The sequence below is a fragment of the Mustela nigripes genome, chromosome 12 (genome assembly GCF_022355385.1).
Source record: "Mustela nigripes isolate SB6536 chromosome 12, MUSNIG.SB6536, whole genome shotgun sequence".
NCBI classification, from domain to species: domain Eukaryota; kingdom Metazoa; phylum Chordata; class Mammalia; order Carnivora; family Mustelidae; genus Mustela; species Mustela nigripes.
Genome location: NC_081568.1, coordinates 41418485 through 41434699, shown reverse-complemented (window position 1 = coordinate 41434699; position 16215 = coordinate 41418485). Strand labels below are relative to the sequence as shown.

The following is a 16215-nucleotide window of genomic DNA, read 5'->3' as shown; positions in this document are numbered from 1 at the left end:
ACATTTATCAGTACTCATTTTCTCTTTTCTTATTATTTATTTTATTTTTTTAGTAATCTCTACAACCAGTGTGGGGCTCAGACTCACAACCCTGAGATCAAGAGTCTTGTGCTCTTCCAACAGTGCCTCTCATTCTCTTTATGGCTGAATAACATTCCGTTGTGTGGAGATGCCAGGATTTTTATCTATCCACTCATCAACCCCTTTCACCTCTTAGTTATGGTGAATACCGCTGCATTAAACATTCAAGTGCAGGGGTGCCTGGGTGGCTCAGTGGGTTAAAGCCTCTGCCTTGGGCTCAGGTCATGATCCCAGGGTCCTGGGATTGAGTCCCCCACCGGGCTCTCTGCTTGGCAGGGAGCCTGCTTCCCACCCTCTCTCTGCCTGCCTCTCTGCCTACTTGGGATCTCTGTCAGTCAAATAAATAATAAAATCTTCAAAAAAAAAAAAATTCACGTGCAAGTATTTGCTTGAATCTCTATTTTTAATTCTTTTAGATATGCCTACGAGTGGAATTGCTGGGTCATGTGGTAATTCTGTGTTTAACTTTTTTTTTTTTTTTTAAAGACTTACTGATTTGTTTGAGAGAGAAACAGAGCATGCACGAGCTGGGGAAGCGGCAGAGGGAGAGGGAAAGAGAATCCTCAAGCAGACTCCCCACTGAGCACAGGGCTCGATCCCAGAACCTGAGCCGAAATCAAGAGTCAGCCTCTCAATTGACTAAGCCATCCAGGCACCCCTGTGTTCAACTTTTTGAGGAACTACCAAACTGATTACCATAGCAGCTGCACCATTTTACAGTCTCACCAGCAACGCACAAGGGTTCACTTTTCTCCGCATCATTCACTTGTTATTTTCTGATTTTTCAATTATGGACAACCTAATTGGTGTGAGGCTGTATCTCCTTGTGGTTCTAATTTGATGATCAGTGATGTTCAGCGTCTTTTCATGCTTATTGGTCATTTGTACGTCTTCTTTGGAGAAAGAGCTACTCAACTTTTTTGCTCACTTTTAATTGAGTAGTTTGCCTTTTTGTTGGTGAGTTAGAAGAGATACATATACTCTGGAGATCGAATCCTTATCATACATATGATTTGCAAATATTTTCTCCTGTTCTGTGTGTTGTCTTTTTATTCTCTTGATAATGTCCTTTGATGCACCAAAATGTTGCATTTTGATGAAGTCCAACTTACTGACCTTTTTTTTGCTTGCTTTGCTGGTGACATATCACAGAGACCATTTCCATGCCTAGGTCATGAATATTTACCCTTATGTTTTCTTCTAAGAGTTTTTTAGTTGTAGCTTTTATATTTAAATCTGATTTTTTATAATTTTTATATATTGTGTGAAGGATCTAACTTCATTCTTCTCTATGTGGCTATCCAGTTCTTTTAAGACCCTTTGTTGAAGACATTGTTTTTTCCACATTAACAGTCTGGGCACCTTTATTGAAAATCAATTAACCATAGATGTAAAGGTTTATTTCTGGACTTTCAATTTTATTCTGTTTATCTATATGCCTAACCTTATGCCAATACCACACTGTTTTGGTATCTGTCGCTTTGTAGTAAGTTTTGAAACTGAGAAGTGTGACTCTTCCAACTTTGTTCTTTTTTAAGATTCTTTTGATCACTTGGAGTCTCTTGAAATTCCATATGAACTTGAGAATCAGCTTTCCCATTTCTAAGCAAAATGCCACTGGGCTTTCAATAGGGACTGCATGGAACGTGCAGATCACTTTGGAGAGGATTGCCATCTTTACAATGTTTACATACAATATTTACAATACAATACCAATGCATGAACAAGAGATGTCTTTCCATTTATTTAGTCTTTTTAATTTCTTTCAGAAGTGTTTTGTGGTTTGCAGGGCAAATATCTTACATCTTTTTGGTTAAAGTTATTCCCAAGTATTTTTACTCATTTTGGTGTTATTGCAAATAAAATAATTTTTAAACCTCTTTTTTGGATTGCTCATGGTCACTGAATAGAAATAAAATAGAGTTTTGTGTGTTGATCTCCTACCCTACAACTTCGATGAATTTATTAGCTCTAATGGGTTTTCCCCCCATAGATTCTTTAGGATTTCTCTATACATAGGATTATCTCATACGTGAAGAAAAATAGTTTTACTTCTTCCTTTTGACTTTGGATTTTTTCTTTGTGATTGCTCTGCTCAGAACTTCCAGTATAGTGTTGAACAGAGGCAGTGAAAGTGGAATCCTTGCCTTGTTCCTGATTTAAGGGGAGAAGCTTTCAATCTTTCACCATTGAATTAACTGTGAGTTTTTCACCTACTTTTTTTTTTTAAGATTTTATTTATTCATCTGTTGGAGAGAGAGAGAGAGCACAAGCAGGGGGAGCAGCAGGCAGAGGGAAAGGAAGAAGCAGGTTCCCCACTGTGCAGGGAGCTCAATGTGGGGTTTAATCCCAGGACCCTGTGATCATGACCAGAGCCGAAGTCAGACAGTTAACCAACTGAGCCACCCAAGTGTCCCTCATTTACGGTTTTAATCATGTTAAAGATGTTGCCTTATATTCCTAGTTTGTTGGTGTTTGTCAAATTTTGTCAAATCTTTTTCCTCCATCAATCGGGATGATCACATGGGTTTGTTTGTGTTTTTTTTTTCCCCACTCTGGCAATGTAGTGTTTTAGACTGATTTTCATGTGTTGAATCATCTTCGCATTTCTGGGATAAATCTCACTGGTCCTGATGTACAATCACTGTAATGTGCTGTTGGATTTGGCTTGCTAGTATTTTGCTGAGTAAGTTTACATTTATGTTCATCGGGACATTGGTCTGTAGTTTTATTTTCTTGGGATGTTTTCATCTGCCTTCAGTATCAACGTAATGCTGTCTTCATAAAATGAGTTGAAAAGTATTCCCTCATCTTCTATTTTTTGAATGAGTTTGAGAAGAATGGGGGTAAATTCTTTTTTGGGGGGGTAAATTATTTAAGAACTTTGTAGAATTTACCAGTGAAGTCATCTGGTCGTGGGTTTTTCTTTGTTGGAGGGTTTTTGTTTATTGATTTAATCTCTTTACTAGTTATAAGTCTATTCAGTTTTTCTATTTCTTCTTGAGTCAGCTTTGGTTGGTATTCATGGTTACTTGAGGTTCAAAACACTTTTCTGGGAAAAAAAATGTATATATAAAATATATCACATATACCTGGACATGAAAAGACTAGTCATTTTCCTGGATCAATATTACATGGGAATTTTTTTAGTTTCAAGAAATAACTTTTCAACCAAGAAATTACAACTTTACAACTTTAGAAATAAGGATTCCTCTAAGGGAATCCGTTAAAAGGGGTAAAAAACAATTGACTGCAGGAAAGGAAGGAGCAGAAGAATGTTATTTTTCTGAAGAAATACAGCAGCAGAATTAGACTCTTCATAAAAACAAACAAAAAATAACTTAAGGAGCACCTGGGTGGCTCAGTGGGTTAAAGCCTCTGCCTTCGGCTCAGGTCATGATCCTGGGGTCCTGGGATCAAACCTCACATTGGTCTCTCTGCTTGGCGGGGAGCCTGCTTCCGCCTCTCTCTCTCCGCCTGCCTGTCTGCCTACTTGTGATCTCTGTCTGTCAAATAAATAAATGAAATCTTTAAAAAAAAAAAATAAGTGATGTAAAAAAATGTTCTACAACCAGGCTGTCTAGATCCAAATCTCACTTCTGCCACTCGGTAGCCCTGTAATTATGGGTAAGTTTAAGGTGTTTGATCTCTCTGAGCCTCAGTTTTTCCATTTGCAAAATGGGAATGGCAGTAGTGCCCATTCCATAAAGGTTCTATGGAGCTGGAGGAAACAGTGAATGTAAAGGGCTTAGCTGCGGAGAGTCCTGGAAATGGAAGCTTCTTGCTTCTATCACCAGGCTCTCCCAGAACAACCAAACTTTGCTTTTGGCTAAGCCAGAGCTGCCTGGTCACCCTGGGGACTCCCCCATTTGTGCTACTGACTGCTTGACTTTGGGCATGTCTGTTCTCCCAGGATCCTTTGGAGGTGGCTTGAGAAGGGCCCTAAACTTAACCAGCTCCCCCAGGCTCAGGCTGGCCCTGTCCCAGTCTCCAACCCCTCCCTCTGGGGGTCATGGCTTTGTTTTCTTCTGAAGACCCAAGATTTCCAAACTCTGTGGTTGCCTTGCCTAGCTAAAAGGGGAAGAAGAGGATCGGCCCAAGGAGGAGGAAGAAGAGGAAAACAAGAGAAACAGCTAGTACAGCAGAGAGGAACGTGTGCCCAGAGGTCCTGGTCCCTGTGGAGCTAGAAGCTGAGACCCCTGCCCCGTGCCTTGCCCACCCCTCAGCTCCACATCAGCCTGCCACCTCCCCACTGAGGCCATGGGCCCAGGGGCTCTGCTGGTCCTGCTGGGGGCCACAACTTGGCGTGGTAAGAGCAAAACTGGGGACTCTGCGCGTTGGGGTGGGTGCATGACAGGGAAGACCGCTGTGCAAGGATCCCGTAAAACCTTGCCCGTCCCCAGGTGTTGCCACTCTGGACCGCAGGTTTGCATGTGTCTGCTTTGGAAAGGCAGTGGAGGGAAAAGAGGGTGTGTGGGGGGTGGAACCAACTCCACCAGGGCTGCGGATCTGTACCAGGTCAGAGGCTGGGACTCCCCAGGTGTCCTGAACAAGCCCCAGGACTTCAGTGTCCCCATCTATTCAAGGGCAGGTGTTGGGGGCCGTGGTGAGCTGGACTAAAGAATGCTGTTCAGACTCCACTCTGCACACAGATTCCCCAGGGATCTTGTTACAATGTGCATTTTGACTCAGTAGGTTCCAGGTACAACGTGAGATTCTGCGTTTCTAACAAGCTCCTAGGAGATCGGGAGGCCATAGAGAGCTCCTGACGGCTCTGCTAGCTCCCAGCCTGTGAGCCTTCGAGAGCAGGCAGGACCCGACTCAGAAAGGGGGCAGCAGTCATTCCTTGGGAGGCGTGGGTAAGGGGCTGGAAGGGAGATAAGGGGTTAGCCTCTCTGGCCCAGGGCTCGAGTGAGGTGAGTTTGGGAGGAGAGTAGAGGAGGACTAGAGGAGGGCCTGGAGGGAGGGCAGTGCGGGTCTCCCTGGCCAGAGTGCTCCCAGACACAGGCTGCTGGGCCTCGGCACAGAGAGCTGTGTGGCAGACCTGGTCCCACTTCCAGCTCTGCTGACAGCAGCCCTGGTGGACTCCATCCCAGGAGGGCGCCTCACTGGAGGGGAGGGGCTGCTGCTTGGCTGGTAACTTCAGTTATATTTTATCACATGCTTATTTGGGGGGATCTTAGGCCAGGATGGGGGTGAGGTGGGGTGAGATGGGAAAGCAGCCTCAGCTCTGGCCTCCCCATAGTTCTGGGGCTGCAGGACCCTGTGGAGAAGGTGTATCTGGACCCCAGTGAAGAGACGGCCCGCTGAAGGTCTTTTTGTGGCCCTGTCAATCTTCTGGGCTTGAGCGTCTGTTCTGTTATTGAGATGTAATTTACATACAGTAGAATGCTCAGATTCTTAAGTGCACAGTCTGATGAGGTTTGACAAATGCTTGTGCTTGGGTACCCACCACCCCAGTGAAGACAGAAACGGTTCCCCTCTCTCCAGAAAGTCCCACGGGTTTTATTTCACTGTCTTGTCCTATCCGCCTGCCCAGCACCTGCCTGTGGGGCACTGTTGGGGAGTGGAAAGGTTGTCTGGCGTCTAGACCCAGAAGAAAGAAGATAGGAAGCAGCAGGCTAGAAGCCTCAGGTTTCAGCCCCACAGACCAGTGGTGAGAGAGTAGGGGTACCGGGGCGGCCGTGAGGGAGTCAGGGGCCAGGTTCCGAACACCCTTGAGTTGGGGAGAGGCCCACTAAGATTCTAGGCTGAGGAGGGGGGCTATGTCCCAGGCCTTGGTGTGTGGTATGGGGGTGGTGTTGAGGGAGAGGAGTGGAGTTTGGGCCGCGTCTCCGTTCTGGGAGCTGAGACGAGAGGCCGGCACAGAAGGCGATCTTGGTCGGTGTCGGCCAAGCCCAGCCCCCACCCACAAGGAGGATGGGCCTGAGCAGTCTTTCTCTTCCCGCCAGCTAAACCATCAGGGGGAAGTTAGGGGCAGAAGTGGAGGGTGTCAGCCTGGCCCTGCGTGAATATCCGGGACAACAGGACAGGACAAAACAGGACACATTTCTCTGACCGCATTTCCAGGAGACTGAGACAGGGACTAGAGGGACAGGGCAGGGGAGGGGAAGGAGAAGGTGCCACTGAGACTGGGTGGGTGCGGAAGCGGAACCCAGCGAGATTCACAGACTCCGAGATCTCGGAGGAGACTGTGACCTTGAAAAGTTTAGAACTTTTGGCTCAGGCGGTTAAGCATCCGACTCTGGATCTCAGCTCAGGTCTTGATCTTAGGGTCATGAGTTCAAACTCTACGTTGGGGTCCACACTGGGCATGGAGCCTACTTTAAAAATAAAATAAAAAATATTTAAAAAGTTTAAAACTTTAGATACTAGAGTGTCAGGACCAAAAGGGAGGTTAGAAATGTCGCAGCAAGCAGTAGCCCAGGGTAAGAGCGGTGGACTGGGCCTGGGGCCGCTATGGCCTTCCTGAATCCTCCAGGGACCTCCCAGGTGGAAAGGGACTATTCCCATTAGAAGGAAGAGTAGTCTGAGGGCCAGAGAGGGTAAGCAACGCACCCGGCGTAAGGGAGAACCAAATATCAGGCGGTGAGGATGTGACCCCACAGGCCGAGCTCGTCCCTATGGTCAAACCCTAGCCGGGAACCCGCGTTGCGGCAGCTCGGCTGGGATTTGCCCACAGCCTGACAGAAAAGACGCTTGCCCCTCTCCCTGGGGGTCACGTGGCCCAGCGCGGACACAATCCCCAGGCGTTGGCCTTGGCAGTGTTCAACAGTGCGCTGGATTCTTTATGCTGACGGCAAGGCCAATCCCTCTAGATGGTATAACAGCAAAACACCAAGAGGCCATCCTGGAGGAACTCGACAGAGAAATTTTTCCAGGTCTGGAGTCTGTGGTGGGGATGGGGAGGAAAAAACCCACTTTGGCCACTTTTGTGCAGGACAGTGGAGAACCATGAATTCAGCTGAAGCCCTGGGGGCAGCAGTATCCAGGACTCTGTCCCCAAAGTGGAGGGGTCTGATTCAGTGGGGACATCCAGCTCGTCAGTGGCAGAGCCAGGCCCTGCAGCCCAGAATGTTCCAATGTGCTGCAGGTGGCCCTCCCTCTTCCGGGGGTCTCTCCGTGGGAGAGGGGTCGGTAGCCAGGAGGGCCAGGAAACAGAAGTGAGAAGGGCTGCGGGCTGAGCGGAAACTAGGGGCCGGGCTGGACACCAGCAATGTGCTTCCGCCCACACAGGCTCGGGGGGCGCCTGGCTGCCCCTCCAAGGCCTTGAATCAGCTCTCACTTCCCTCCTTTGCCCCTATTTTAGGCCTGGAGAAATGCTGACACGGCAGAGGCAACGGGCCTTCTTCCCGGAGGGCCTGATAGGGGTTTCAAGTTCTCTTTTTTTCCTTCAAGAAAATTTTCCTTAAAAGAGATTGGCTTCCTAGTAAACAGCAGTGCCGCGTGCTGGGCTCAGCTGCCAAGCCACCCTTACGGAGTATTTACTTGGTGACAGATGAGGTTCCAAAGGCCTCTCATGTGCTCAATCCTCCTGGCATCCCGAAAAATGTGCACAATTATTGTCCCCACTTTGCAGGCGGGGCAACCGCGGCACAGAGCCTCTGAGCCGTCCCACTATGCGGCAGGGCAGACGTCCAGTGGTGGGAGTGGGCACAACACAAGACCCCCGGTACCCTTCTAACTCGGCTGGGCCGACATCCCACGACCCTTCTCTTTTTCCCAATATGGATCAAGTCGGAGGACTTTGCCACGAACATTCCATTCCCTTGTTTTTTTTTCCATTGCTTGTTCGAGCCCCCTGCTTTGAGCCAGGTCCTGGGTCTGGCACTAGGGACAGAGCCCATTTTGTACATGGGGCCGAAAGGGTCCGCCCGTGGGGAGGATGTTGGAGGCACAGCTGGGAAGGCTGAGACAGGAGGCTGGGGAGGACCCGTGGGTCAGCAGCTGCCTGGGTGCCCAGAAATCTCCCAGGGCCCGTTTCTCGGAGGAGGGGGCTGCTGGACATCGGGCCCTCCATGAGCAGATTGGAAATGGGGGACTGAGCAAATGACAGAGAGGGCCAGGACTTGCTCAAGGTGACCCCCAGTCACAGCTAAACCCCAGCACCGCATATCTCCTGCCAGGAGGACCTCAGAGGCTAGGATCATCAGACCAGCGCGTGCCTCCTCAGGGCTTACTTCTGTCCGCTGTTCACCACCTTCCCCCTCCCCCTGCCACCAGTACAAGGAGTCCCCGTGATAGAACCCAGTGGCCCTGAGCTGGTTGTGGAGCCAGGCACGACGGTGACCCTGCGTTGTGTGGGCAACGACAGTGTGGAATGGGACGGTCCCATCTTCCCCTACTGGAACCTGGACACTGAGGCCTCCAGCAGCACCCTGACCACGAATAATGCCACCTTCCTAAACACTGGGACCTACCGCTGCACGGAGCCTGGAGGCCCACTCAGGGACAGCGCCACCATTCACCTCTATGTCAAAGGTGAGGACTCTGGGCCCACTCACTCCCAAGATGCCTGGCCCAACAGGAACCACCAAGAATGGGCAAGAGGGCTGGGCCCTAACATTAGCAACCACAGTAAAACAGCTCCTCCCCAAGCAAGGGCATGCCTTTGACCATGACTGGTGGCAGTGCTTCCAATTCAATGTAGTTCTCATAGCAACATAATGTGACATAGGTGCCGCAATTGTGCCCATTTTCCAAAGGCTCAGACAGGTTGAGTCATTTGCCCAAAGTAACCCAGCACCAAGTAGCGGGGCTGTGTCTGGCTCCAGCACCCCCCCACTCAGAAGCATCCGCGGGGCTGCTCTGGTACATGGTGTGACCTCAGGCAAACCATCAGCCCCTCCGAGCTTCCCCGTCCCCAGGGTCCAGGCACCACTTAGCCTGGCGGAGGGAGGGCAGTTGTAACCCTGTATCCCTCTACCGCAGACCCCGTCCGACCTTGGAAGGTGCTGGCCGAGGAGGTGACGGTGATGGAAGGTCAGGACGCGTTGCTGCCCTGCCTGCTCACCGACCCCGAGTTGGAGGCCGGCGTCTCGCTGATGCGGGTGCGTGGCCGGCCCGTCCTGCGCCAAACCAACTACTCCTTCTCGCCCTGGTATGGCTTTACCATCCATAAGGCCCAGTTCATGGAGACCCACGGCTACCAATGCAGCGCCCGGGTAGGCGGCAGCACGGTGACATCGAAGAGCATCTGGCTGAAAGTGCAGAAAGGTGCGTGGGGCTGGGAGGGACAGGCCAGGGCAGAGGGCAGGGCCGGAGAGCCCGCAGACATGGGAGCCGAGGGAGGACCCGGGCCTGGTGGGGAACAACGGACCATCCCTCTTCTTTCACTTCTTCCTTCCAACTGCACCATGGTCATCCACGGGGCTCCTGCGGAGGCAAGACAAGCAAGGTGTGCTGGGCAGAAAGAGACAGCTCAGGACAGTCTGGGTGGGTGCACGCGACAGCTCTCATGGTGGAGGTGACAATGGTGTGAAGTCTCCCCCTTGCCCTGGCTAGGTTGGTACACAGGATTCCTCATTCTGAAAGGCCTGGCATGAGTATGCAGGACCCCAGGCTTGCCGCCTGGCTTAGTATAGGAATCAGGTTTCTGCAACAAGGGCCAGGGTCACAGCCATGTGGCAGGCAACAGTGCCTGGGCTCTGAAGCCATGAAACCTGTTTGGGAAGTCATGGGACCCCACCATGTGGGCAGAGGGGGCCATTAGGTCTCTTTCCCCCGCACTCCATCTGTCAAGCCCTGGGCCCTCGGTGACCTTGGATGAGTCCCTTAGTGTCTCTGGGCCTTGAGAAACTGGATTAGATCATCTTTCAATGTAAGTAATAACCATGAACTTGAATTCAATGCGTGCTCTGCATCAGGCACTGTACAAGCTGCTGGGGATAGCATCAGCTTCCAGGGAGAGACAGAATAGAGAGGGCAAATAACAGGCTGGCTGATCCACAAGAAGTTGCGCTGGAGAAAGCTGAATGTGTGTGGGCTGGGGGAGGCTCACCCAGCTGACCGGTCACAGAAGGCTTCTCAGAGCAGAAGATTTGGAGGGTGAAAGCGGCTGCTGGCTCCCGGTGTGGAAGGAAGAGTACTTCAGGGGGTGTGTGTGTGCAGTTTCTGGTGGGAAGGCCAGTGAGGTTGCAGAGCGGGGCATAAGCACGAGGCGGCAGGGGCTTGGGGGGTCGGTCATGGGCCCGGCTTGCATCCCAAGAGTGATGGGAAGCCACTGGATACTGGCCCAGGAGACGCATGTGATCCAATCTACATTCCTAAGAGGCCCCTTGAACTGCTTCAAGGAGTCTCACTGTGCGGGGGTCCGAGGGGAAGTGGGGTCCTTCTAGGTGGGTGTTGCAGGTGCCCAGAGCAGAACACAGGGTGAGACTGGGGAGAGGTGTGGTGACGAAAGGGAGTGGACTTCTCCGAGTCTGTTTCAAAGACAAGACGAGCTGTAGAGGCCTCCGGTCTGCCTCACAGGATTTTCAAGGGGACCTAGGGAGGCCCCAGCCGGTTTCTGGCCTGTGGCAGGGAGCAGAGTGATGACGGCTCCAGCCTGGGTGTTCATGGGTCGCTTCCCCTGACCTCAGTCATCCCAGGGCCCCCGACCTTGACACTGGAACCTGCAGAGTTGGTACGGATTCAGGGAGAGACTGCCAAGATCGTGTGCGCAGCCAGCAACGTTGATGTTAGCTTTGACGTCTTCCTCCAACATGGAGACACCAAGGTCAGTCCGTGGGGAGACAGCAGGGGGAAGGGTGCCCATTTTCCCTGCACACCAGGCACTGCAGGATGGCGGCCAGCTACCAGCTGGTTCTCTGGACTGAGGGCATAGCCCAGCCCTAAGATCTTACTGCCAGTCAATAACTAATTCAAAACCAGGACCTGGGCTCATGCTACTGATTATTGTTGGTGGGGGGAGGTAGTACTCTTCCCCCCTTGACCCATGAACTTTGCCCCAGCCTATAGACAAGAACCAGAGGTCAGTTCACCTCTGACTTAGCAAGGGGTTCCTTGGCCACCTTGAAGCCCAGGAATATAAAGGCCATTTCAGAAAAACGAAGAGAGGGGGACGCAGAGGGAGTATCTCCAAATGGCATTGGGCAGCTTCTAAGAGCTCCTCCCTGCCCCACTGTGTCTACCCCTATTTACATGTAATAACTCGTTATTCTTCACTACAACCCTAGGAGCATGGGCTGGTGTTCATCCCATTTTACAGATGAAGACTGAGGCTCAGAGTTAGTCCTTTGCCCAAGGAATGGCAGATAGTATTCTTTAAAGGCTGGCAATTCGAACTCAGAGTTTTCTAATTCCTAAACAATGTTGCTACCCCATTTCCACTCCTTCTGACTACAGCTCACAATCCCTCAACAATCCGACTTCCAAGGTAACCAGTACCAAAAGGTCCTGACCCTTGAGCTCGATCACGTAGGCTTCCAAGATGCCGGCAACTACTCCTGCGTGGCCACCAATGTCCGAGGCATCAACTCCAGGTCCATGGTTTTCCGGGTAGTAGGTGAGCATCAGGGTGATGGGGGCTGCCAGGGATCTTGGGTGAAGGAGTGTGTAGGGAGATTGGGAAGGAGGGAGCTGATGGTGGAGGGAGCCACACTGCTGGGAGCCTTCCCAGATCCTTCCCCAGAATCCCTCGCTCCCCTCCTGGAGCTCCTACAGGGCATTACTGCCTTCTGTTTTGGGACTGCTCCCTATTAGACTGCTGTTCTCTCCTTCATTCATCCTTCATGCCTGGAACAACCACACAGGAGCAGACAATGCTCACCCCGCGAGATCATGCCGGAAGCGCGGGGTTGCTGGGAACACCAACCCCCCCCCCCCACCACCCAGCCCCAGCTTGAACAAAGTGGCCTAAGCTAGGCCCCAAAGAACAGAGGTAGGTTAGCGAGGCAGAAGAGTGGGAAAGGACAGGCACGAGCACAGCATGTGGAAGGCGCAAAGGGAAAGAGACGTGGAGAGAAGCTGCCCATGGCAGGGCTGTGAGTGGTGTGACATGTGGCCAGAGAGAGGCAGGGATGGAGGCGGCGTCCAGACGGTAAAGCGGGTGTTGGTTGGCAGCGCATCCTGTTGGGAAGTCATTGGGAGTTGAAGAGAGAGTGACGGGAGCAGACTGCGTGGCAGGGTACGTCATGGTGGCCAGCAGCCCACACTCCTAGCAGTCACTATCTCATAGTTGTGAGAATTAAGTGAATCTGTCAATCCATCTATCTATCTACTCTGACCCAGAGTAAACACTAAGTGTGCACAGGAGAGGTCATCTGAGAAGGCCAGTCCAATGTCCTATGCTTTGAATGGGAGATCGGAGGCTGGACAAGCTAAGGGGGAGTTTCTCAAGGTCAAGACGGGCTGAGTGATTGCAGTCTGGCCACGCCTCGTGTGTTCAATGTTATGGGAGACAGGGGGGCATCGGGGAGAGCACACATGACCATTACCCCTGAGAGCAGCGGCACTGCACGAGGCTTGCCGTCAATATGATCTCCGCCGTGGCCCCCATCCTGCGCTGGGAGCCACGCGCGGTGAAGGAGGAGAGAAGCACAGCGAATTGTTGCACAGCCGTGGGCTCTGAGCCTGAGTGTTTCCCATGGCCCGGATACAGCAGTCACTCCGTGTTTGTGTTCATGCCTACTTCTGGTCAGACACTGCTCTGAAAGGCTGAGGACACAGCTGCAAACATGGAGGCCCCTGCCCACGGGAAGTTTGCGCTCCAGCTGGGGAAAGACCAGCAATGAGCTGACAAATTCTGGAGACGACATCAGTTCTCTAGGGTTTGCTGTTTAAAATAGGGCGTCCTCAAGGATGGTCTCACCGGTCAGCTGCCATCTGAGCCATGGCGTGAAGCTGGCGGAGGGGTAAGCTTGCAGGTGCGCGGCAGCACGGAGCCGCGGGGCAGAGGGCGAGCGGCACTGTGCTTGCCGCGTGCAAGGAATGAGCCAGCCAGCATGGCCAGGGTGGGGCTCAGGTGAAATCAGAGGGGTGAGCGGAAGAGGAGGCAGTTTCCACAGGGCCGTAAGGGAAGGTCTTGGGTCTTCTCCCCTTGAGAAAGATGGGGTGCCATGGGAGGGTCTGAGTAATGGAGTGTGATATCATCTGACTTGCATGTAATGAGATTTAATATGGCTTTCTCGTGCTGCGTGGAGGGTAGAAGCAGGGGGACAAGGTAGGAGGCTACTGCTATTATCCAAGCTAGAGGAGAAAGTGGCTTGATTGAGGCGGTGATGGAAGAGGTGATGGGAAGATGGGTGGAGAACAGGTAGACAGATAGATGATCGAGGGGGTGAGAGAGAAGAGGACAGAAGCCTTGTCCTAAAAACTCACAGGCTGGTTGGACAGAGAGGATGGCTACCCAAAGGGAGAAGCAGATGCCGGAAGTAGCTTAGATGTGGTGCGTAATGAATGTGTAGTCCAGAAGGGGCGCAGGAGTCCAGGGCAGGGAGGGCTCCCTGTGGCCTGGACTGGGGGGGCACAAACCCCTGACAGGGATAAGCCTTGAAGGATGAGAAGGCTTTAAATACAAAAGAGGAAGAGGACAGGGCTCCTGGTGGAGGAAATGGCTTGAACAAAACCTCCAAGGTAGGAAAGACTGTTGTGTATTGGTGTGTTCAGGGGATGTTAAGAGACTCAGATGTGTGTGTGTATGTGTGTGTGTGTGTGTAGGAAGAGGGGGCTGGCTACATGGGCATAAAGAGGAGACTTGATTGAGAGAGGCTCGAATGCCACTTTGTCTGGTGGAGGCAACAGGGAGCCATAAGGACATTAGAGCAGATGTATCACTGGGTACAAGAGTGAACTTTAGATTTCATAGACCTGAGTAAGGAGAGAAACCCTTAGAGATCATATAGGCCAGGGCTTTTTGCAAAGTCTTGGGGACTTAAGAAAGCTTTTCAGGGGCTTCCCTAAGGGGCATGGAGAGACTGAGTGAGCGGGATCCTTGCCATAGCTCCTTTTTGTGAGATTCAACCAGAGCAACTTGGTTTGAATTCATGCAAGCTTTAATTAGAAGAAACTAGTCTGGACTTTTTCAGGCATAGGGAACAGAAATCAATTTGAGCTAGCCTGATCACAAGAGGATTTTTCTTGGCCTTCTAGCTAAAAAACCAGTAGATAGGAGCGTCAGGTAAATCGGATCTAGGGGTTCAGCTGATGTGAACAAGAACTTGTTGCTTCTCACCTCTACCTCTCGCTCTCCATTTTTCTTGTGGACTCCTTGTCACATAGGGTTCGACAACCCCAGTGACGTTAGGGCCTCTCCTTTCCCAGCACTCCAAGAAAAACCATGGAAATAAGTGTCATAGGACCTGTGGGCTCATGACTTACCCCCCAAACCACTCCCTGTTCCAAAGGGGACATGCTACTTTGATTGGCTGGCCTGGGTCACATGCCCCCTTAGAGCTGGATGTGGAAGCTTCACTGCCCCAACTATTAGCAGGAGAAGGGGAAATGGGTGAGGGTGTCCAACACCCCCCCCAACAACAACAAAAAAAAAACAGACTTTTTTGCCACTGAAAAAAATTTCAAAAAGTTGTAACAACACAAGTATATTCAATCTCTTTGTTATATAAATAAGGATCTAGAGGTACCAAGGAGGATAGGAATTTGTCCAGGTTCTTCCAAGAATTCAGCAAAGAGAAAAATTTGGACTTCTGTGGGGCAGTGATGGGAGGGAAGGTATCAGAGGGCGAGTCTTGGTTAGGGGCGGGGGCTATAAGCCTGGCACACAGTAGGCACTAAGGAAGGCTCCAGCTGAATGGCTGAATCAATGGGTAGGTCACCAAATGAGCAACCAAACAGAGACATCTTCCCACTAATGCCAGATCTGTATGTATTCTGCTTTCCAGAGAGAGCCTACCTGAACTTGACCTCCAAGCAGAACCTCCTCCAGGAGGTGACTGTGGGTGAGAAGGTCGATCTTCAAGTCCAGGTGGAAGCCTACCCAGGCCTGCAAGGTTGGAACTGGACCTATCTGGGACCTTTCTCTGACCACCAGTCCAAGCTCAATTTTGTCATGATGAAGGACACATACAGGTATGACCAATGAGCTCCCACAACCCACAACCACAAGGGGAATTCTTCAGCCAGAAGGCAGGACACTGACTGGGTCATGTCTCAACCTTCCTGGTGACCTGGAGCAAATCCCTCCTCCTTTCTGGGTCTCCCTTGCCCTGACTCTAGGAGCTCAGTATCAGTCATCTGTGTTTGACTAGGACAAAATTGGCTTGCCCCTCTGTCCCACATCCTTGGGAAGTCCCATGCCCTCCTCAAGAATTCTACCATTTCCTGGGACATGCATTCTCATGCTCACTCGAGAACTCCAAATCCCATCAGTCTCTTCTTTCGTGGCCAATCCAAATGTAGAAGACACTGTTCCATGATTTCTACTCCTAGGTACACTCCTAATAATGATGGCTCAGGGAGTCTGCCACGTAAGCCATGGACTTGGGGCCGGGGGCAGAGAGAATCAACATCACACCAACACAGATACATCAAAATTCTTTAAAGGCCTGTGGTCACCCACCCCTGAGAATTTCTCCCTTATTCTTCTTCACAGGCTCAAAATGCTTCTCATAAAGTGCTATCTGACTCCATCTCCTCTTTCCTCCCTTCTCTCCACTTCCAGAATCTGACTTCTCCCACACACACACAGCACGTTAGAAATCCATTTCCTGTCTCCTTACATCCTCGAAGTGTCACTTGCCCCTCCAAAGTGGCCTCACAGGTAGTTTCCTACGTAAGAGCCTTCTCCACAGGAGGAACACCAATACCATTTGTTAAAAACGATAGCTTCTTTACCCACTTGTGTCTGAATGAGAGCACGGCGCTCAAGGACAGCAAGCATGTGCTGTGCGTGCAACCCGTTCCCCCTCGCACACTCTTGACAGACATCTCTAATCCACTGTTGAGCCCTTTCCCACAGGGTCTGAGTGCAGCCTGGGAGTCCTTCTTGACACAGTCTCTCAGCCAGTATTTTCATTATAACTGACTCAGGAGAAGAGACGTGTTGGCCATTATTTGGGGATTTGCTAGATATTTGCTAGGTAATCCCTTAGCCATCTTCCAATTCCAGAACTCTCTGGGGTTCTCTTCCTAGCTCCTGAAGCCCAGATCTCATGAATGCCTGGCCTCCCCAGTTTG

The 16215-nt window shown here is 51.0% G+C and overlaps 1 protein-coding gene across 1 annotated transcript in view; it reads left to right on the top strand.

The window, feature by feature from the left end:
- The first annotated feature begins 4160 nt into the window (after positions 1–4160).
- Positions 4161–16215, top strand: part of CSF1R (colony stimulating factor 1 receptor) — a 29531-nt gene continuing 17476 nt past the window's right edge. The window contains exons 1-6 of the mRNA XM_059417144.1: positions 4161–4390; positions 8305–8562; positions 9013–9297; positions 10662–10798; positions 11428–11587; positions 14922–15108. Coding sequence (XP_059273127.1) covers positions 4342–4390; positions 8305–8562; positions 9013–9297; positions 10662–10798; positions 11428–11587; positions 14922–15108 — 1076 coding nt within the window. The 5' untranslated portion in view covers positions 4161–4341. The remainder of the gene's footprint in view (positions 4391–8304; positions 8563–9012; positions 9298–10661; positions 10799–11427; positions 11588–14921; positions 15109–16215) is intronic.